We start from the raw sequence: 24304 nt of genomic DNA, 5'->3' as shown, positions 1-24304 counted from the left end.
TTCGGCTGAGTTTGTTGTTTGTTTGTTGTTTATTCTCCAGTCCTCTTCACCACTGCCACTTCAAAGAAAGAGACACAAGAAAGGAGACTTTCTGTGGCATGGTCCTCTGCTATGTAGCAACAGCATCAACGGATGCTTAAGAAGTCAAATCAATTGCCTGCATTTTCTAGAAGATAAGGAAAAGAAGTCAAAGAAGCTGTATTTCTTCTTTGAGAACATCTTTCCTTTCAAGTGGACCATTTAACACCAATTGAGAAAAACTAGTTCTGGGCAGGAATGCACTTAGATTTGTCTTTAAGTATATTTTGAGCAAACAAGCGAGATAGGTTATCTTGAAAGTTGTAACTCTACTGAAGTTTCATTAGCTATACTGGACTTCAACACTTCTGCTGAGATAGACAAATCCTTTGAGATGAGTAGTACTGCTAGCCAAACAGTAAATGTGTTCTTGACAAGGGCAGACTCCATCAGACTCAAAATTACCGATGTTACCTCTCTTTGTTCTGCTTTCATTCTTTTATTTAAGTATATTTCCCATACTACTTATGGCAGATTGTTTATAAGTTTAATTGTTTAGCTGAGTGATAAAACAGAGGATGTGATAAAACTGCCTAAACCTCTGAACTATGACATTCCTATTATTTACAGCACATTTGGAAACATACAGAATAGTAAAGTCTTCTCAAAATGGAGGCAAGCACAAAGAGAGAAAATGCTAAGAAGCTAAGCGCTGAAAAAACTCCCATCACCATAAAAATGTGTATTTACAAGAAACCCCTTAAAAACAACAATCAAAACAGACAAAACACTCCACGTTCTTGCAATATAAAGCCACTTTACACTAAATAATTCAGGAGTCTGATTGGAAATAGATAAAGTTTTAAAAGTTAACAGGATTTTAACATCCAGGAAAAATCTGCCAAGAGCATGACATAGGTTTTTACTGCTGTTTTGGTTTTATGTTTATTTTAGTATTGTTTTCCTTGCTCCTAGTCCTTTGTTATACTCATCTAGCAAGAACATACTAGTTCTGGGAAGACCTGCAAAGGCTACATATTAATAGTGAAAGTTGGTCTCGTATTTTGGAGAATAGAATAGTAGAGCTGTAAGGGACCTTCAAAGACCATCTAGTCCAAATTCCTGACCACTTCAGGGTAACCAAAAGTTAAAGCATATTATTAAAGCACACTATCCAAATGTCTCTTGAACACTGTCAGGCATGGGGTGTCAACAACCTCATTAGGAAGCCTGTTCCAATGTTTGACCACTATCACAGTAACAATTTTTTTCCTAATACCTAGTTCAGAGAATGTCCTGTCTCCACCTGCACTCCAGCCAAGCTCTTAGAACAATATTTAATGAGTTTTTTTCCACACTGCACAAAGTAAACATTTACATTCTCTTTGGAAGGTTACCAAAAATGGGTAGCGTTAAAATGGTGCACTAAACACATTGTAAGGGAGTGATTACTCAAAGTGTTCCAGCAGGGATCAGAGGAGCAAGGTGGGGGACTGTAATGCTCCACTACAGGTATAAGAAGATACTAGCATGACATGAACAAGATTCATCCTCCCAGGTATAAAATATAATTAAATATGAAGCAGTATTTGAAACCATCTCCTTCGTAAACTCTTTATATACTAACCACACTTTATTAATCTACTTGTCCTGATTGAGGTAAACAGTTTGACTAGTCTCTCACCTCCCCATTTCAATCCATCATCTGCAACACTGACTAAATTAGACAAGGGATATACAGATATGCCCACATAGAGTTTAACATCATTTCACTTTTTCTGGAGCTGTCGTTTATTAAGAGAATTGGCTATTTCATCTTCATTGGACATTGATGCCTCTACATTTTGGGATCTGACTGTGCTCTATGTGCTAAAAACAGGTTGCAAAGCCTTCTAAGGGGCTGCCAGTAGCTCCTCCAAGGCCACAATAAATAATCTGACTTTGGTGAAATAATATAGATAATAGTAACAGATTTACATTGAAAAATAAATGTCTAAGTAGAAAGCTGGGATCATGAAGAAACCAGTCTGTATTTATAGGTATGGCTTTCAAATTACTATCTACACCTGTGCCACAAACTGGTGCCAGAATGAATAAAATGAATACAAAGCTGTTATTACTATTATTATTATTTTCCAGCATTCGGGAGTGTGCAGATGCTTTACACTTCAGATAGATATGGTATTGATTTCCACAATGCAACAAGAAGGGGAAACAAGTGGATTTCTGATCCCTTAAATTTACTGTAGAAATATTTATATGAGTGAATCTATTTCTGGTGGTCATAAATTTCATGCTTTTTTTCCTTCCAAAGAAAAGGCAGACAGGGAAGGGAATCTGATTTTCTATTGATTAAGAGATCAAATATAACAAGAGCTTATTTAGCCATAACCAGATATACAACATATAAAAAAAGAAAGCTACCTTTACCTGTGAAATAAGACGGACTTGACGAGTGTGACAACATCCCTACTGGCATTATACCCTGCACAAACAATGGCGACGTGGATAGTCTGTGGGAGAAGAAGAACAAAAAGAATAAAAATTAAAGCTTGCTCCTGTGTTCTATCGCTTATTAAGGAGATCACATACATGACAGTGCTATTATTTAGTGCGGCGATTGTTAAAAGATTTGAGTGGGTGTTTTGCAGCTGTTTGCAGCCCACTTGAGGCAGTTTGTTAAAAACATCTTAATTGAGTTATAACACCATCATCATTCCAAAGTCATTACTGTCCCTAAATTACATCAGATGTCTGAACAGAATTGCATTTATTAGCTAAGAGCATATGTGTGTGCATGTGTACACACACACACATCCATTTAGCAGCACACAAAAATCTGAGTATGCAAACATGCAGACACTGTTTAACCTTCTGAACCAAAGTTTAAAAATATGTCTGATAGTTAGCAGATATGCTTGTAGAAAATCCGCATTATTTCCATCCTAAGGATAGCTATTACAGAGAGGGTGAGCAAGCTCTAATGGACAAGTGAGACACCTGCTTTGCCCAGGGCTGGGTGTGCCCCGGTGATAAGATAGGACACTACATGCAAAGGCACAGGGTCACCTCTCTGCCTATGACTGGCAGCATGGTCTATACTGGGCAGCGTTAATGTGAAATTAAGTACAATCCCACTCCCCTCCCCACCCAAACACCTTGGTAAATATTCACTTACTCTGTCCCTTCTCCCTACCGCCCTTCTAGTCTGAGGCGGAGGTTTACACATCTGTTCAAGAGGAAAGGGAAGACTGAAAAAGTGCTACTAGTCATTGTAATTAAGGCAGTAAGTAATAACTTGCAAAATGCTGTTAAGTTACCATTCTGTGGTTTCAAAATTAGCCATTGCTATTCCCTGGGAACAAAAGAAAATCTTAGCAGATTTTGAACCAGCTTCCATACTTTTCTGTTTGTTAGCGGTCACAGAAATGAAGGAGAGTTCACTACGCCAGCCGCATAGAGCTGCGATCAGGGACACAGCTGTGAAACTGCAGGGAAGCCTCATTTGGCTTCCATTTGAAGCTTGGTTAGCTGGTCTGTCACACGCACAGCTCTCATTTTCTGCAGAAAGCCCACTATGCAGAGAACAAATAAGGAATTTTGCCTTCTCACATAGTCATACATTCCCAAAGCCTGGCTCATAACAGAAGCAGATTTACACAGGAGGTGGCAAGTGTTGGGCATGGCTAAAGAACCCAGAGCCCCGGCCATTAGCATTGACTGGTATGGGGCACAATTTGAATCGTGCAATGGCCATGTCGCTGTGCCATTGTGCAGCCCCCACACGGATATTGCAGGTGCCTCCAGCCCCAGTGTGCCCCACAAGCTGGGAAGATCTGAGGTTTTTAGAGGACGGGAATGAATAAGGCAACCGTCTGTCCACAAAGGTAGGAGAAAGAAAATACACTGCAGTGCATTTTGACAACAGCGCTGCGAGGTATTCAGCAATTTAAATTTGTGTTAATGTCAATGGGAGTTGAGCATTCTCAGCACTTTGCAAAATCATTTCTCTCTTGTGATAATGACAGGGGAGAACAGAGGCTGCTTTTATTAATGACTTCTTATCGCAGTGGTTTGTACGATGCTTATGGGCATGGGTTCCTGTGGCTGCACTGAATTGCTAACACTGCATGCCCGGCCCTGACTTCTCTCTGGTTGCCACCTAGCCTTTCTCAGGCTCTTGGAAGACCGAGGATCCTTGCCTTCAATGCCAATAAAAATCAAGTTAACTGAGAATGCTTTCATGCCTGCTTTAAACACTTCACCTGAAGACACTGCACTGTACACCAACATTTGATGGGGTTTGGTGGAATTGCACTGTCATGATCATTTTGTGCTACCTCTATTTGCCAAAAACGCTCTCTTCACAGCCTTTCCCTTCGCCCTACAACTCCTCCCAAAATCAGAGAGTTAATTCTGTCAGGGACTCGCCCACATCTGTTCTCTTTTTCCTAAATCAGTTTATTTCAAAATTAAGAGTGGGCATCCCTTGGTGTGTTTCAGTTTAGCTGGTGTCCTTGCATGCTGATTGAGACAGGGAGCGATGAGAAGACAGCACTTGCTGCACTGCTGAACATCCTGAACATCCTTCTCCTGTTCAGACAGGAATCCATATATCTTCTGCTCAGATTCTCTGTGGTGTTTGATACTATTTATCACTTCTATTCCTGCCTTCCGTCAGCTACAGGAAAGAAAAATAATCCTAAAAGAGTATAGAAACACAGTCCTTTTTTTTTTTTTTTTTTTTTTTTTTCTTCCAGAGTTTTTGCCTGCGGTATGCTGCAAGACTGCTGCTTTCCTGTTTTTGATTCACTCGCTCCACCCCCTTGTTTAACTGTTAAACAGAATCGATGGGAAAATTGGTAAGTCAACATGAGGTCAATAAAACAAACTGTCTGTAGGTGTTTGCTTCCTAATGAAAAAAGCCTGATTTCCATTTTTTTATATTTTTTTTTCCATGCTTGTCCCAAATATGTGTTCGGAGAGAGAGCAGCTGTATGTAGCCTTATCCTGAGGAGACAGGGCATTAGTGGCTGGAAGAAGGAAGCACTTCAAAGAACTTGCATTCTCCTGAGTATACTACTGTGAGCATCTGCTCCCAGATTATGAAATTGGTCAGCAGCCTCCCAGCTCTCCGAAACTCCTCATTTTCCTTCAGCAGCTGGCTAGAAGACTGCATCTCATCCCACTCAAATGGAACGCTCTGATTCGCACAACCTCAGGAGTGAAGTCAATGCAGCAGCCTGTCTGCTTGGTTCAAGGTGTCCCTCCAAACATCCACACCAAAGCTCTGTGTGCTACAGTTGCTCCTCACTGTTTGGAATCAGTGATAATTACAGTTACACATCTCTTGTCTGGATATTCAGTAGTCACTGCAGGACTAAACTGAGCTCCTTGCAAGTGTCCATCATCCTACAATGCTCTTTTTGAGTTGAGTGATGGACATGTTCATTACTAGTCTACATTACAAGAAATCTGGGCACACATCTTGTACTGAAGCTGCTTTTAGAAAGTGGAACTCACTGGAACAAAAGATTAAATGACAATAATTCTTACTTTCCAGACTCTTGAATTCTTTCCGTTTTTTTCTAATTCCCTTTTCTTATATTCACTTATCCACGGAGATATGGATAGGTAATCAAAACTGAAGAAGTTAACCACATTGTTCTTCCTATAGGTTGGGGATCAGGGACACAAAGATAGCTATTTTTGATTTAAAATAGTTTCAGGAGCGCTCAAGCCATGTACTGAAAAGGCATTTAAATTAAGCTTCTTTAGGAAAGGAAGTTTAAATAAAACCAAGCTGCATGCTGACATGGTTTGAAATTATTATTTTAGCTGCTACAGACAAGAAAATTATGTTTTTGAAAGTAGTATTTCATATAAGCCCATTCTGGAGTGATATTTATGGGAAGAAAGTATCTAAAACCACATGAAGAACTGGGCCTTAGATCCCATGCTGATGAGGAGTATAAGGTACCTAGATAAACAGATGTTACTTTTTTCTTCCTCAAGGCAACTTTTTGGAATGGTGAAATACTGATTTTCATAAAGTCTAATTCGTTTCTATAGCTAAAAATAGTCTTTGGTGAAGCATTTCATATATCAGTAATTTTTCAGTAGTGCTAGCCAGGCATTCCACAACAGTTGTTTAGCTCTTCATAAATAATTTTTGAATATGAATAAGCAGTATTAAAAGCATGTTATAAGCATGTAAATATGCTATGAATGCTTCCCTGAGGCACGTAACATCTGCCTTTCCTGTGTTTTTATAGCGCTGAAGTTTGTGGGGGCCTTTTCTTTGTGTCTCTGGAGCACTGCACAATCAACACTATTGAGCAACACTGCTGAGAATAATAACAACACAAATATTCCTGTAAAAATGCTGCACATGTTTCTAAGTATTCTGCCAACCTACTAAATGCTATATTGCTAATTAACCATTTTCTAATATACTCTCTCTTTTAAAAATATATATAAATGCACACTTAATTTAAATTAAATGCCCAGCTTATGGAAGCACAAGCTGGAAAGCTACTGATGTGACATCATAACAAAGTCATATAATTCTGTTAGCTTCCATCAGCATTGCATCTTATGAAGGCTGCTATTTGTGCCTATGTCTGCATGAAGACTACACTTACATATCCACAGCATGTGCTAAAATTGTTGGGGGACAGAGATCTGCTCTCTCCAGGCAGAAGGTCTTTGGTTGGAAGTCTGATCTTTTCCTGCAATATAATGCTGGTTCAATTTTGTAATATCAGAATTTTATAACATCTCCTGCAAAACAGGAGAGTAGGAAATGTTGGCTGGAATACAACAAATCCACAATTGTTTGATACAGATCACAATTGCACGGATCAAACTTTATCAGAGATTTAATGTTCATACATTTGTTACTGCATTTTCAAATGTTTTATCATCACTAAAGACCATCTCAAATTAGATTCTGAAATGTAAGCTTCTAAATCTCAAAGAACTGTCTCAGTGAAATAAACAACCTATCCCTAGCTTTCCTCGTCTCCACTAGTGCCCCAGTCTTCTTCTCAGGAGCCTGGTCTCTTTCTACCCAATTCACAGACTCTTGCTGTAATATATTCCAGGGTCAGAAGCTTAAAAAGATTTAGTTTACTCCTCTGAAACACTGAAAACAGAGGGTGAATGGAGTCAAGATACCACTCTTGCACAAAAATGGAATCAGAATCTACAGTAATAGGATAAATGATGAGACCTCTGGCAAACCTGATAATAAGGAAGTTTAATTTTAACTTCCATTGCTATTACTGAATTACTGAGTTAATTTTTTTTTTTTTTAAAAAAAAAAAGCTATTTTGTTATCAAAATAGTGTGCAGTGAGATAGGGGAATGGCAAATAAAGGGAGGTTTCATATTTTATATAACCATTGCCTCCAGCACAATGCTAAACCCCACTGAGCAAGTAAATTTATTGGCAAAACACATTATAATCTGAAAGACAACTTAAACTATTCCTCCGTTAAGCTGCTATTTTTTTTATCCCAAACAAGTTTGGTACATTGAAGAACCCAGAACTGAGTCCCTGCTCATCACTGCTTGGCATGATAATAAGGGGGAAGTAAGGTTTGTTTATGGATGGCCTGAACCTTCCCTTATTAAAAGAAATGCCGAAAATGCTTTTGGGAGGAAAAATAGACTCTTACTATCAGGAGAAGGGTAAATGAAAATCAGACTCCTCCTTTTCCCTCTCCTTAAAATAATGTTGGTTTTATTTTTTTTATAGTACCAGACCAAGATGTCTAGAACTGCAAAATGAGAATTCAGTTTTAAGCAATATTTGCCTATTAAATAGACTTTATCTGAAGAGCTAATTAGGACTTCTTTTTCTTTCCCACTTATTTTCTTTAATTTTTATCTTCCCAGTGGCAGAAAGCAAGATAAAAGGTAATACAGTATTACCTTCTTTGTAAAAATAAATGGAGAAAGTTATTTTTGATGCTTTCACCAGTTGATTGGGGAAAGTCAAACGAAAACAATCCCCCAAAGCTTCTTAAAATCAGATCTCTGGTCCTCTGCTGCTAAGTGTACCACTTGTGCACAGCTACCACAGAGCAGGTGCTTCCACAGTGGCATCTGGATACACCACTGAAAAGCAACTCAAAAGCATAAACTGGTTCCATAAACAACAATATAATTAACAGTAAAATCCTGAGCCGCTCTAGAAGAGGTGCATAAGCCAGGGAATAAGGCATTTAAAAGCACAGTGGCTCTTTCATTTCATTTAGAAACGTACAGGGTCTGTTTGCTACACGTCTTTTAACAGCACAGCTACATTGAACTTAGCTTGGAACAAGGCTTTGACTTTTACATCAGGTTCAGGGCCACAAGAATGAAAATGCCAGAAAAAGAATCTGACCAAGTAATTCAAAATTCAAAACATTCAAATGATTAAATGTTTGAAAGTTAAAAAAGTATATATGTCTAAAAAGTAATGCCTGTTGGTACTTAAGAAGCTGATTTCTGAGTTAAAGGTTTGAGGGGGGAAGGAGATGGTGATCTGTGATGTCCTCAGAGGGTCAAATCCACCAAGCTTTGTTTCTGGCAGATTTCTGTGGTTTATGTACCTCGCATTTCTCCACTGCTGGTTGCTGCCCGCACTCCGAGCTGTTCCCCGCCACAATGCCAGCCCGCAGGCTCTCGCTGTCGCCCGTGCCCTCTTCCATGGAGTAGGTCTTGGAGTGATTGCCGCGGCGGTGCGAGGGGCCGCGGCTCTGCGCCAGGCTGAGCTGCTTGCGCAGCGCACGGTTTTCCTCCTCCACCTCCCGCATGCGGACCTCCAGGCTCTCGCGGTCCCTCTGGCTTGAGGCTGTGTAACGAGGACTGTGGGGCTGGGATTCAAGTGGAGACAGCGACACTGGCTTCCCATCTGCGAGAGAAGGGAACAAAACACTTCTGTCAGAATACACCAGAAGCTGCATTTTTAAAAAATAAATATAATAATTGTGAGGCAGGGATGTATTTCAAATACAGCACTTTAAACAGGCTTGGAAAAGAAATGGTTCAGCAGAAGGTAAACCTGGGCAGATGCTGAAGGTCTGTGTGCTACAGGTCCTAATAATTTTAAAATCAAACTAAAAGATAAGCATATTATTCTTTTGTTCTTGATAGGGCTTCCTGCCAGTCTCTAGTCTGGGAAGACAGTCAAGAACAGAAGGATTCAATTCAAAGACAATTAATATATAGCTAAATATACTTTAGAAATGTATCCAAGATAAAATAATTTCCCTATTCCCTATTTCTCCACAGTCGAGCTGCAGCAGTTTGGTTACCATTTCAGGCCAAACAGTAGCCCCAGCTGATTCACATGTGGGAAGCAGATGGGCTTTGCTCAGCATCACAGTATTATATGCTTGCTGGGAAATGAGGAGCTCAGAAGGACAGAAACATTCAGTACACATGAGGATCAAATTCTGGGAAACATCTTGCCTGAGAAAGACAAGGGTATTTTGAAAGAAGCAAAGTTGTTCAATTCAACACCTTTAAATGAAAAGTTATATTCCAGAAATATGAAGGCTTCACTTTCAATTTTTCAGAAAGTACCTTTGTTCAAGACAGCATTAATAATGAGCTATCTGCAAAGCACAAAAAAAGATAAACTAACCTGAAACCAAGATCCTCTACCAAATACAACTACAAGACTTTCTGCCATCCCTTCCCAATGCATTATTGCTACCAAATTGTAAGAAAGAAAATATGTGTGCAGCTGATATGTTGTCAAAGGAGGCGTATTTTCATATAATATTTAACAAAACTATATATATGCAGTACAAATGCCTAAAAGGTGGTAAAAAAAAGCCTCAACCTAAACTTTGATTAAAAATGTTCAATTAAAATCAAAATTGAAACAAACCAAGACAGTGAGTTATCCACGGTGACATAATCAGCACGGCATTCCTTTACAGTGAAGATATGTAAATGTCTTATAGCAAGGTATTTTTCAGAAATAACCTTCCACCTGCATGCATTAAAAAAAGTTTGCTATTTAACAGTTTCTCCAAAGCAGAGAATCCCTTTGGCCTTATCAAATAAACACAAGCCTGAGTGGTTTACAAAACAGAAATCATGCAGCTATTGTTTAGCAGTTCTCCTTAACAAGTACATTTCTCATCCTCTGACTCAAAGCTATCTCCCTGCTATAAAGACCTGCTCATTGCTTGTTCTTTTCCATTGTTTCATGCTTACATGAATGGTGAACAATTCTGAGTTTATGAAAAAAACAGCTATAGAAATGAAAACCTCATTGCAAATTTCCATTATTGTGTTATGCAGATGTACACACATCCTGTTATCTATGTAAAATAGCTATCCTGTTTTAATACAACATTTGGGTAGAGTATCTTGTACTCACTTGCAGACTTTCTCCTGCAAAAATTCTCTAATTTATCATTTTCACCATTAGCAAAGCTGATGGAGAAGTCTGAGCTTGAAAAATGTTTCAGGACAGATTTTGAAGTTTGGCTGCTGATATTTTGGATCTTGAATCGTTAAGCAAGTATTAAAAATTAAATGTCAGATTTGAAAGGCCTGAAAAATCAGGGGTGCAACAGTACAGAAATGTCAACATTAAGGACAGAGCCATGCTACAATCAGAAGTGCAACGAAATACTGAGTTAACTCCATCCATCTTGGAAGACACTGAATTGCCATTGTGACTGCAAGGACTCCAGCATGGACGGTGCAAGTTCACCTAGAAAAGCCTTAGTATTTCGTTGTGCAGCTGATCTGTGCTCAGGGTTGTGCTGTCTTTGTTTCTCAGCTGCTAACAAACACCCATGCTAGGAAGACTAAAACTCATTTGGATGTGCTTATATTTCATTCCTGTTACTGGACAGCAAGAGTGAATTGCATAGGTAGTCTCAGATAAAAACAAACACCCCTACAATTCCACACACACACACAAAAACTATCTGTGTTATCATCAGACATACAATTACAATGACAATCTAGCCAAAAACTTGACTGTCAATCATAGCTCCCTACTTAGTGACTATCCAGTATGACACGAACATTACTTATCTCTTCCCATTCTTCTCATCACATTCTGCCACCTTTTCAAATAATTACTTACAAATTTACAACTTGTAAAGATAGCAAGAAACAGCAATAAATCTCAAGACAACATTCATCGAAATTTCGAAATGTAGAAAATGCTTGATTTTCTACATTTTTTTTTTTGAAGCTGATTGCTTCAGCTGCTCAAAGGACAAAAATCTATAGGTCACAAATATTGCTTTGCCAAAATTAAAAATTAACAAAACATAGGTAATTTTGTACATCAGACCATTTGAAACTATACTTATCAGAACAGTTGAACTGTTTCTACACGATCCTTAGAAAATACAACACAGCCTGAGAGAGACTGAAGGAAGAAAATATCACCCTACTGCCTTAGACTGGAAGTCGGAGCAACTAAAGAGATCGGCTCAGTGTTTATGCAGCCTTAGCTTTAAATCCCAATAAACTCCATTACCATTTTCTCAGTAGCATATGTTTCTGCCAGTATGTCAAAGGAAGAACAGAAATCATATCAGGAATTACACAACCATCTAGCTGAAATATGTAACTACTTGAAATGTACTGGTTTACTGTACAAGTTATCTGTGTTTTGTTATGAAGTGCTAAGTCCAAGCCATTTTCTGGGATAACTTGATCAGGGTCCATACAGCCGGAGACGTACTGTTTTTATTTTTACTAATATGGCTGACTGTTCTCAGGTATCTTGATGTATCTGGTATTTTTACAACACATCAACTCCCTGCTCCAAATGGTACTGTGACAATCAAAAGAGCCATTTGAAATGGAAGCATAGAATCAAATGTGAACTGAGTTTAATCTTAGGACACAGAAATCAACTATTTTTTGTCAAATATTGATTTGGGGAAGGTCTAGCTCATAATTTTTGCAACCTGAGGTTGTCAGGGGGCTGTTTGATTTAAGCCCTATTACCAAGACTGCACACGTGAAGATACTTTGACTTCAGTGAGCATACAGACACATTAAAATGCCTCTTGGGAGCTTCTGCCCAGCAGATAAATGCCAACACATGCTCTGCTTCCGACTGGTTTTCAAGGCAATGGAAGGGCTGTGTGTTTCACCTCATCTCTGAAGAAGCCAACAATATAAGGGACCGCTAGGATTTGATGGACTGTGCATGCAGCAGGGTAGAAATGTTAAAATGATTGCACTGCACTTGAGTTTTATTGTCTTAAGTAACTGGCAGAGTGCTCTGAGCTGATGTCTAGGAACTTTTTATCTAATCTAAATCAAAATAAAATAACATAACATATAACGAGGTCTCTGTGACTTTTGGACAAGAGGTCTCCCAGGGAACACTGCAAGGAACATTGCTGTGCTCTGAAGGAAGTAGCACACTTTTGAATGCTGCAGTAAATAATAATAAAGCTATATTTTTTTATACTTCATTTGGGGCTATTTTGGGGCCTTGGCAGTCTCAGACTTAATATATTTTTTCTATCTGTGTCAAGCTTTTTACCTCAGACTTTCTGTGCTAATAAAACTGTACCAAAGAAATAAAAATGACCTACAAAATTACACTGTCCACAAAACAAACCAAAAAAGCCCACAAACTTGAATAATTTTTTCGTGGTTGACAGCAGCCAATGACTTACCATTACAGTAGGTACAACAATTCAGAAAAGTTGACAATATACAATGGATCATACGGATAGATTATATGTAGAGCTGCCTGTGCTTAAGGCAAGAGATGTCTTTAAACCTTATTATTAAGCAGAGCACCTTAAAATGCTAGAAGAAATAAAGCCCACGGAAAGCAATCCAGCACAGAGTATTCAAAAGGAGAAGGACTGAAGCTGTGGAATTTTCTTACAGACAAAACCTAAAGGATAAGCATTAACACCAGGTCCCTAGCTTTGCAGTAATGAGACTTGGAGAGGAAAGAGTCCTGAAAAGGACCCAGAGGCACTGGAAGCTTGCTGGGGAAGAACATAATTTAACCACAGGTTAACTGTAGGGCTGGGAGAAAGCAGCAGAATGAAGGAAAGAAAAAAACCACCTCGATTCAGAAGAGAAGACAAATGCAGAAGCAGGAATCCTCAGCTTCTCAGATGTCTGATCTGAGCTCAAATGCTGAAAAGTTAGGAACTAACAGAGGCAGGGAAATTTATATAGTACATTGTGGGATCTTTTTTCCCTTATTTTTTTACATTTCTTCTTAAGTGCAAACTACTTGTTTTTTTGGCATCTTTATAAGGCCTAGAGGTTTCTGTGTGTTTTAGCTATTATTTGTCCCCTGCCTTATAGTGTGGAATGCCTTCATCATGACTTAACTGATGACAGTGAACTCTAGGTTGCCTCTGAGATAAGAGGAAGTCATGCTGCTCACAGATAATGTTTCAGTCTGTCTGATTACAGATGCAAGAAAACATCACTCCTCCATTTCACATTTGCTCACATTTGAAAATTAACATTATCAGTATACCCTTTGAGGGCTAGTGGTGTAACAACTTTAACCAAAAGCCAACATTCTGCAGAAAGAATAGGGATAGCGGGCCTCGTGAGTTCACCCTCATGAATTTCCCCCTGCTAAGACCATGAACAAAATAATTTGAAGTTTGCTCCATGGATATTTTTTTCCCCATAAAGAACATTACTGAGAACTCCATGGGCTCCAAGGGGAAATAAAAATAATAATAAAAAAAAGACTGCAGTCAGGACTCTTTAAGACACATAAGCTCTGTGTAAGCAGATAAACTATCCATTTTCTTTTGGAGTTCTAGCTCATCTTTAATCATCTACCACCCTATCACTCTATGTGTGTCACTCAGCTGGATGCTCTGACAGATTTGGTTACATGGGCAGCCATGAACAAAGACCTTTTAGTTAACAGTTTGATGCTTTAAGTTATATACCTACACAAGTAGGTGCTAAGGCATCCAAAGATGCCTATTCTCATATCCACCAAGGCATTCTTTTTCTCCTACATCTTTTCATACATCCCTGCAGTGTGATCTCAGCTGGAAGTAGAAAACCCAGCCCAAATAATCATCTGAATAGTGGAATATAGCCAAAGCAATTTATTCTAGATCTGTGAACAAATAACTTCATCTACTGTGATGTGAGGCAATTCTGAGTGTTACGTCATTGAAAGATATCACAGTGACGATGTGAACAAAATAACCCGCTCTTGAACAAAATAACCCGCTATGCTCAATGGATTTGGAAGTTATACGTACCACACACAAACCCCTATAACCATGGAGCATCAGGTTTGCAAAGCCAGACAAAGTTTGGACATGTGAAAATGATGGTTTCCTGTCCAGTCGTTGCTGTCATTCCCTTGTGTCTGATGACAGAATTGTTAATTGCATGATCACTCCTTTCTTCCAAAGAACTTGGCATCACTGTGTGCACAGGGTGGATAGTGCTCACAGGTGCTCAGTGGCTTGTTTTAGCTCATCATGAAATTTATGAACACTCACACCCAGCTCTGAAAAAAAGACTTATTTCCTCATTGGCTTACGATACTTATCACTATAATACTTGAATACTGCACACCGATCCATCACTAATTTTTCTAATTTATTTGAGGGAAAAATCAGTTCCTCTTTACAGGCAGGGCAAAAAAGTTGTGGAGCCCCTAAGGCCAAAAGAAAATACCAGTTCTAGGTGCACAGCTGAGAACTGAAGAACAAAGAAACACATTTTTTGCACTTCATTTGTTCAGAAGGCAGGCCTCATCACCTGTATATGCAACTGCATATGCTTTAACATTTTTGTAAATCATATCCTGAGTCTACAAGCAGTAACCACAGATAATGGAAAAAAACAAAACAAAACAAAACAAAACAAAAAAACAGAGTTAGCAGATGCTTTTAATAGCTTTGTTTTAAGAAGATCATTTAATGAACTCAGTGGTATTCTGAAACAATTTTCCAGGGCAGATTCAGCTTCATAAACTACAAAGCATCCCTTTTCTTTCTGCACTCCATGCCTTGTTCATGGCACACCTTCCAATCTCTTTAATTAACCTAAGCAGGAGTCCAAGAACCACTCGCTGCATTTGCTGTGCACACAAAATGAGGCAGGGGGTTGTGTCTCAGAAAGTTAGTAATTGTATCAGCAATGATGGCATCACGTTGCATTGCTGCAGAGAGCTGCTTGTATGTCGGCTGAGTGAATTTAATTCTGTTACTTCTAACAGGGATAATAGGGATGGTAAAGGGTAAAAGATTATGAAAGGAAAAACTATGTAGCAACATAACGCAAGAAAGAGGGAGAGAAACCCTAAACATATAATGCATCTTTTCTGACTATGGTTATGGCTCTCTTAATAGTTTTTTTTTTTTTTTTTTTTTTTTTTTTTTTTTTTTTTCCAAATGAAACATTAAGAATGTTGGCTTATTAGCAAATTTAAAAGAGCCCATAAGTCTTAACGCGACTTACTCATTCCCTTGTACAGAATACAATGACTTTTTTTTTTTCTTTCTTCTATTTTCTTGTCATCCTTCCTTTCCCTGCTTTGCACTGCCGTGACAAAATATATGCCTCTCCAAGAAAAGGACTAAAAATAACATTTCCCCACTTTCCACTGGGAGTGGAGATGTAAGAAAATAATGTCTTATCAGAGTAAGCACTGACTGAAAATAAGATTTTATCAGGGACTTGGCTTGACAAAGATAACACGTTATCAAGAGGGGAACTTGGCAAAGATAACACGTTATCAATATCAGTAGTAAAGCTTGGGGAAAATAATGTTTTAATACCTATTAGATTCTAAATAAGCCATCTGTGCTCTTGATGAATTGTTATTTTCTCCAAGCCCCAATCCCGTAAAGATGTTGATTTTTTTGGCAAACTACTTCTGTAACAGTTGGGGAAGGGGAGGAGACAGAGAAGAAAAGGAAGCTTTTTCTCCACAAAGCTAGAGGGATATTCTTTTTCTTTTCAAAAGCCTTACATAAAGATTGCCAGTGTGACAACTTGGAAGACTTGATGTTCAGACACCAAACAGGTACAGCAGGGAAAATCCCTACAACAAAGTACTGCAGGAATACGGCAGAGACAGGAGAAGAGGATCGACACCTCTTCTGTCCCTGACCACTGTATCCAGATTCCTGAGGTGCTGCCTGAAGTATTTTTGGAAGAAGCACTGGTTTGTAGAGCCAATGATCAGCCATCGGTTAGCAATGACTTTTGGTCATAACTGAGCACATTGCAATTAGCTGTGGTCAGTTGGGAGCACAAACAAATGACCCCTTTTAGATCTGTAGCAGACATCATCACCCTCGGCGAACCACTAGCACCATCCAGCTACAGGTCACCATTTCCACAGCTTAGCTGTATGAAAGGGTCACGTAACACTTCTTATCTCCTGCGGTGCAAAGCATCCAACTGGGTTTAAAGGGTCACTGGAGCTGGTCTAAGCTGGCCTGACTGCCTCTGCCCTGAAGCAATCCCCTCTACCGGCCCCACCACGGGGACAGAGACCAACCACTGTCCAGTGGGTGTCTGTGCCCTGAAGCCTGCGACTCATTTATAAACCTTTAGTTGAGTTCTGGATGAATTTAAATAAATGGTGACACCTCCTGGAAAATGAGCAATCCAATTCGTAGTAGGACGGACTGCTAACAGCCTTAAATGGCAGAATGTGGGTGAATGCCACTGGTTATTCATGGCAATGGGCAAGCGGGGAATAATTAGAAGGGAAGCTGTGGAGGGACTGTAGGAGTGTGATGTGAATAATAAAGCACACTTAGGAAAAGGCATATGAATGATATCTGCAGGGTAAGTATTTGTAGCCAGCTGAATTTCCCTGGTGTACAGTAGGAGTGGGAGGAAAGACAATGTGATCTGTTAATGTGAAGATTTCCTATGGAGGAGCCGCATTGCTTTTTTCATTAACCATTTGGATTATCTTATGCCCTGAGATCACTCTGTTCAGGTGTGAGCTTGGTGTTAATGTAACCTCTGAGGCCCTGCTTTAGCAGGATACACATTCTACTGCAAGCAACCATTACAGCTGTCTAATGTAAAGCACACACCCAAACACATCCCCACAGCTGTACTGTGACTATCATTCGTGGTAGTGGTATGTAAAAACTAAACCTCTTCCGTGTTGGTTCCTGCTTAGTAAAACTATGTCGAAGAGAAAGGAAGGAAAAAAGTTTAATACTCAGCATTTTACAATGTTTTTTAGGAGAATAAGAAATAAGTATCTATAAACTTAGAAAATATTATAAAAATACCTATAGGTTTCTACAATTGCCACAGTAACCAGAAGCATGAGACAAGTATGCTCAATCAAATCCTAGTAGTAGTTAATTCAGATTCTGATGCTGATGATTTGCCTCAGCTGTTCATCAATAGACTCCAGCTGATAATTATTAAGTTAAACTTCTAAGAAGTATTTGCATATGTAAAACATACTTTCCCTGCTGAAGCAACAATGGATGTTATAATGCATTTCTTGATTGTACAGCACTTGGATTTGGGGAACCTGGACAAGAGAGTCTGCTTTGCATACCCTTCCTTACCCTCATCAGGCCAGCCATTCCGAAGAAATGCATTTACACATAATGATGTCTAAAAGCTGGAGCAAAAAACAGTGCTAACCCCACACAACAGTTAAAATGCAACCATCCATTTCAATGAGGAACTCCCTAATAAACACAATAATATACGACAGAGATTTGCATATACTTCAAAACACTTAATCTAAGCTTCCCAGTATCTTTAAAAAAAGATACTCTCTCCATGCCAAGAGAGCCTGGTCACTTGGAATTCCTAGACAGCCCATGACATCTGGATGTGGCCCTTCCTCCAAAGGAATATTGAGTATCATGATGTGGTTCTGTCTTTAGTTTTCTCTCATCTCACTTTCTCCCACTCAAAACATAGTTTCCTGAATGTCATTCTTGGATATCTGCCACACTCTCCTGGTAAACTGTATCAAGAATTCAGATAGGCACACAATGTGTAGATTATATTTGTGTGTGCGATTCTCCACCTTTTCCCAACTACCTGACAGACAAGGCATACCCAGACCTGCTTAATATTAGAGGAGTCCATAGCCACGTTTCCTTTAGCGATATGGAAACGCGCAACAGAATTGGAAAGATCTTTATGTAATCCATGACGTTGCCCCAGTGTAGCTTCTGTACCACTTAGGTTTAAGAGTTCACCATAAGCTTACTATTAACAGACTTGAATGCTTTCCATCACCACAGAATAGGAAAATAAAAGATATCAGAGTTTGGCTTTGGTTAAACATGGGAAGTAGGTTGAAAAAAGGAGACCTAAAGAAGTGCAGGTGGTCAGCCTCTCTGAAACCTGGCACTGAGGCTCTTAAGTGGTAATTTCAGATTTAGCCATATTAGAGTTTATGCACATTGGTAGAAGTCACCTGGTAGCACTGTTACACGCAGTCTCAAAAGCTGATTTTCAACACATCTGCAGAAATGCTGCAGTATTAGTTCAGGCTGGTTGGTGCTGCTGAAACCTGCTCGAAAGCGTGTTATATCCCTTAATCTCTCTTGGCACAGAGATGCCATCAGAGAACCATGCACTGGTATTTTGATTGATGCTGCTGGAAAAGGAGATTGTCTGAATACTGATTGACCATCAAGGATTGTTCAAGGATCAAGAAAAAAAAAATCCAAATCCCGTATCACACATTTCTGCCTTTGAAGGAACCAGATCTCTAAGAACCTCAAATCTGATAGAGCTCGAGCCAATAACATCAGATATGAGCACGTACATATATATATAAAGGCAAATAGAAGGAACCAATTTTCAAAACAATGATCTCTCTTCTTTCTAAGTGCACCTGAAGATTACACATGCAGACAGAAATACTGATTGTTTGTATTTCTAGTTTAATGTGATGTTATGAAATAACATCCGTGTTATTTCACTGATGACATAGCAGTGCATAAGTTATTAATATCTTTCAGTATTGAGAATCTTCTATTTTCCCCACACATTCTCAGCACTTTTCATTTGCTGCACCTGTCATTTAAGCCACTTCAGTCCTGAAGAACAGTGAGGGAAAATGCAAATAACTGCACGTTCAGAACACATGAAGGCTGATCAGTGTTATGACATTTATCTTTACTTATGACAAGAGATGAAATAGCTCATGAGTTAGTTTCCTGTCCTCCTCATGAAGAAAAATGTCATAACAGATCATCATGTACTATATGCAGCAGCATTTCTAACACACCTTGGAAAGAAAAAACATCACAGCAGTGATGCAGACAGTAGGTTACATGTCATGGCTATGACATCAGAAATTAAACATATAGCATTTTAAAACAGTAGATATAAATAATAATAATAATACTAAAACCTAGAACAACAGTTTGCAAGTTAGCTTAAAGCAGATTGCTTTCACAAGGTTTAATTACATTAAAGAGAAATGTGCTGTCCATTAAAGCTCAACGGAATCTTAAATAAGTTTTCATATTTTCTAACTTTCCTCACATTTTCCAAATAGAAAGTCACAGCTGGCCAATGTATTATGTTTGATAAACGATAAAATTTCTGTTTTTAAACTTAGTAATCCATAATATACACAGAAGGGAATAATAAAATTTAAAAAGGGGAAAAAAAATCCCTAGAAAATATACACTTAATTCTGATGACAAAGGTAGTACCTTGATCCCAAGGAAATCAACAGTGGATTCAGAACTAGTTTCAGTGTGGCCAGATATCTACCTCTGGACTAAATCTCCTTTTTACGTTGACTAGACTCTATTCACGTGTATCATGGAACACTTTTTTGCATGAACTTATGTTTTATTAAAAAAAAAAAAAAAAAAAAAAAAGGATTTACTGTATTAGAGATATTCATTCTACAATGACAGAACAAGTATGTACAGAATCAATTTTATTTTAGATATATCACATTGATACAGATTTCATTTCAGTCTGTGACCTAGACTTCCTATAAAACATGAGGAAGTCACTCTTCTTTATGATATTCTTGTTTCGTTACAAACATGAAGAAAGCAACCTATTTCAACCAAGTCAAAAGGCAAAACTCAGCGACTTCAATGAAAACAAGTATAGGTCTAACATTTCATGATATTCTCTGTGCATACAGCATGGTGTTGTTAGTCATTTTTATACTGTAACATTTGTACACGCTTGCTGTACTGTGGTAGGTCAGAATGTGGGCCATATCCCCTGTGACCCATCACAACCCAGCAGAGCTTCCCATGCAGCAAGTAAATGCAAATTTTCATTTTTGAGCAGCCACAAGTTTATTAAGGTTAAATATCATAAACCGTCAGCAAGATTTAGATATTCTACCTACTAAGATTTTGTCTTGTAGCACATGAAGCATTTCTTTGAGACTAATTCAAATTTCTGCTCCAGTGCACAGAAACATCTTAATAGATTTTTAAGATCTTAAGCAAGGATTATAAAGAATATGCCTATTGTCTAGCACAACACTGAAGTCAAGCCCCCCTGACACATTTACTTGTTGTGCTAAAAAAAAAGTTGCTCTATACAATCAGGGCAGCAGTGCTCAATATTCACGGCATCCGTACATATTCAGGTAAACACTCTCCAGGCTTTCCTTTTTTTATTTTTTATTTTTATTTTTTTTTTGTGATCTCTCCTTTTCTAAGTTGCATTATCTCCAGGAATTTCTCTCAAAAGCAGAACATACCATAGGAGTACTCCTTAGTAAATACAAATGAATTATTACAGTGTGTCATTTTTAATGATGATTTTGATAGGTAGACTGTGATCAGGGCTGATAGCCATAAGCTTTCTACAGAGACACATACCATGGACTAATTGATGTCTATGACAAGTTTTATGTTGGACTAATGAGAATGTGGAGGTGGAGGTATTTACAGAAATTTTTGTATTTTGTTTTGATGTAAAGGACATAGGGTGTAGCTATAAATTGGAGTCTTGCAATTTTATTTTATTTCTGTTGATGGACTTTCATTAAGATACCTATTCATCTTCCTTTGTTAATGTAATCGGAGATTTCTGTTCATTCATTTCATTTCTATTATTTGCAATATCTTTTGTTATCTTAAAGTCTAAGTAGAAGAGATGGAGACTTGACTAAAATTGTTTCCTATTAAAAAACATAAATAAATCAAAACACCTTATGCCTAAAGAACATCCAGACATGAACAAGAAAACAAAAACCAACAATTGTCAGCTATATAAAAAACCTGCATTTGTAAAAATCATTTAAGGGTTAACTTAAAGAAACCACAAAACAGCAACAACAACAACAACAAACAAACATAAAGTTGCTTCCCTTCTCCTTTACTCCCATCTTGTTCTAGGAGAAGGAAAGGATCTTCATCATTATTTTTAGTAACATATTCCTTATTAATTCGCACAAATCTAGATGCAGGAATCAACATTTAAGAACTGGTGTAAGATAAGGAATGAGGAATGAATGCTAAAAGAACATGGCTTACTTCACCCTTCTGTCCCTTTTGAGAACAGGCTGCTGCTATACATATCCTTGCATCACACGAGGTAACATGGCCTTGTCCCTTCTAAATTATGACTATCTATCTGCCCAGAAAAAAGTGAGCTAGTCAATGGAATAAAAACAATTTATGGTGGGGTAACTATCAGGCTTACTTTTTAATTTATGCTGACCTCTGATATCATTAAAATACTACAGGAACTGAGTTACAACAGCTGCAACTATGTGCGCTCCTTTGAAGAAAAGCCTACATTTCAATCAGTATACAATACACATTCTATCCCTTACAGTAGTATTTTCCTTGGCAGGACATTTGAATGTTATATTTTCTGTTTTGTGAGACAGCCTTTCCTCTTTTGAGAAACCATAACTTCACCAGGCATGTACTGAAAATTCATACTAGCAACTCACCCTAGTACTTTCTACAGAAATGATTTAGTTTATTTGGGGAGCGCAAATACTTATTTTAGATTCCACCAGACAATGCTTTTCTGTCTTTCTCTGAATAATCTGACTGAGTCCAACCAACGGGGAAAGTAAAATTCCAGAATTGCCTGAAGACCTATATACTATCTCGTGACAGTCATTAAATCTTTTTCCAACTTGTAGCACTCAACATGTGGGAAGCACACAACATATAAAAAAAAGTGAGCAAAGAAGTTGCTGCCCATGTTCAATATTTCTAGCTTTTAAAATTGTATTAAAAATCTTGCAATATTTTATATTGATTAGGAAGTCAAATCTTGTAGTTACATGACAAAATATCTGTGCTTTCTGCCTGTTTGTTTCCTTTGCAGTAGGATCTCATTTTCACCTCTGCAGGATAAACCTTAGAAAAGCATGACCTGTCATGATGCTAAAATCAGGAGACAAAGCTCTTAAAAACTTCTAATCTCAGATATTGTGAATTGTGATTTTTTAACACTTTGAACTAGCAATGTCATTTTTTCAAGACTGTTAAAATGACTTGTCCTTTACTATGATGTGTACATTCCCTAACAGCTGACATGTCACTTAGGGTGGGTAAATAGAAGGGCCAGCATCTGTAACATGCTTGTGATAGGTGTGGTGCAATCACCAATTCAGCCTGAGCAGCATTTTCAAAACCAGTCATAATTACTGTTAGGCATTTTAAGTAGCACTAAGTAAGCTGTGGTAATGTTCAGCAGAACTTTCACACTTTCAAGACAAAAGTATTAGGTCAGATAAATAAATACACAAAATATTATTGCCTTTTTTGTTGTTGTTCAACTTATCTTTGAGAGAGCTATGCTGGAAAAGTTTTATATTGAAAACCACATCATTTTCACTGATACCTCACCAGTACACATAACAGGGTTTTCTCATTCTCCATTCAGGGCACTCATAAGCTGTCCCGATCCCAGGAAAAAATGTTCCTACAAAAGTGAAATTATAGGAATTCCATTCTGTCACATTATAGCATTCAAAAAGCAAAAGTTTAACTCAGACAGGAATATAAACATCCAAATCTGTTAGATATCAACTACTGTATATTTTATTTCACAGCTGTCCCTTTTCATTTTTTTTCCCTTTCTAAGCTTCTCTTGTTCAAGCACCTTGGATCTGGTTCTTAATCAGGTCCTGATGATCCTTAATGCCTAATTTCAGATTGTACCATTCCCCAATTCCCCTCTTCATTTTGAAATTTCTGCAAATTCTATATTCATCCTCTGTGTGGTTGTGCAGACTGTAATCCCTCATAATAGGCTGATGCTGATCCTGCTCTATGGATTAGCCAGTGTAAAATGCTTATGTAATGAATTTTCATCAATTCTTGCCTTACTCAGCCCCAGGCAGCCCAGGTATATCTAATCTAAGTGACTGGCTTTTATCAGCTGCACACAAGAGATGTGAAAATAAGCCTCATTTCAAGCCTCAATGGCATAGCTACAACCATGTTATTATTTATTTTATTTAACAGAATGAGTATATGGGAGGGATTCTGTAAGGTACACTCTGTACTTACACATCACTGGATTTTGTATAGTGCGTGTTTCTTTGAAAATTGTGAAATGGCAATACTTTAATGCTTGTTTTTGATAATTTCTGTTAAAAAGAGAGAGAAAAAAACATAGCTGAGCTTCGAGTGTAATTCTGTTGCTTTCTTCTTATGAAATCTATATTCCCATGCCAGATGGTGTCTGAGTTATCAAAGTTATTACCCTAAACTCAATTAGGGAAGAATGAAAGTAATTAAATAGGGAATGAAGTGACAGAATTATTCAAGACATAAAGCATCTAATATAGGTGAGGACTCTCTAACTTCAATAGAAATTCATCTATAAATCCAGCCTAAAACGTAACAGCTGAGCCTTCACTTTCAAATACTCTAAGACGTTGTGCAAAATTCAGTACTTGCTTAAGTGGGCACATTTCCCAGTGAAATAACAGTCTAGAGAAGGTGGGAGTCACTCTTGTATTCTAGGGGAGCTAATACTAGCAACTAGCAAATGCAATCTGAGATAGTTATTGTCCAAATGTTCCCCTGTCTGTCGTGGGATGGTTTCTAAGGCTGTTGTGTGACCTCAGGAATGCTTTTTTTCCTTTCTTAATACTGACTGTTTCATATGCACCACGGCAAATAACAACAACAACAAAAACAACAATTACAGTAAATTATTTTTACCATAAAACCTGTAAACTATATACCATAGAGGTACTATTAATATTATTTTACATTTCTTTTTTCTTTCTCTATTTGCCTTTCCTTGGTGAAATAAATCTAAACAAGTTGGCACTGAACTACGGACATTACTGAGAGAGAGTGCTTAAAAGATT

The 24304-nt window shown here is 38.0% G+C and overlaps 1 protein-coding gene across 1 annotated transcript in view; it reads right to left on the bottom strand.

Annotated features, from left to right (window-relative positions):
* The window catches only part of LARGE1 (LARGE xylosyl- and glucuronyltransferase 1), a 282149-nt gene that overhangs the window by 139389 nt on the left and 118456 nt on the right, over nt 1–24304 (bottom strand). Inside the window, exons 4-5 of the mRNA XM_035340539.1 lie at nt 8622–8923; nt 2449–2531 (exon numbers count right to left, since the gene is read on the bottom strand). Coding sequence (XP_035196430.1) covers nt 2449–2531; nt 8622–8923 — 385 coding nt within the window. The remainder of the gene's footprint in view (nt 1–2448; nt 2532–8621; nt 8924–24304) is intronic.

This window comes from Oxyura jamaicensis, chromosome 1, assembly GCF_011077185.1.
Source record: "Oxyura jamaicensis isolate SHBP4307 breed ruddy duck chromosome 1, BPBGC_Ojam_1.0, whole genome shotgun sequence".
Taxonomy (NCBI): domain Eukaryota; kingdom Metazoa; phylum Chordata; class Aves; order Anseriformes; family Anatidae; genus Oxyura; species Oxyura jamaicensis.
Note: the sequence above shows the minus strand (reverse complement) of the source record. Positions and strands in the feature narration are given on the sequence as shown.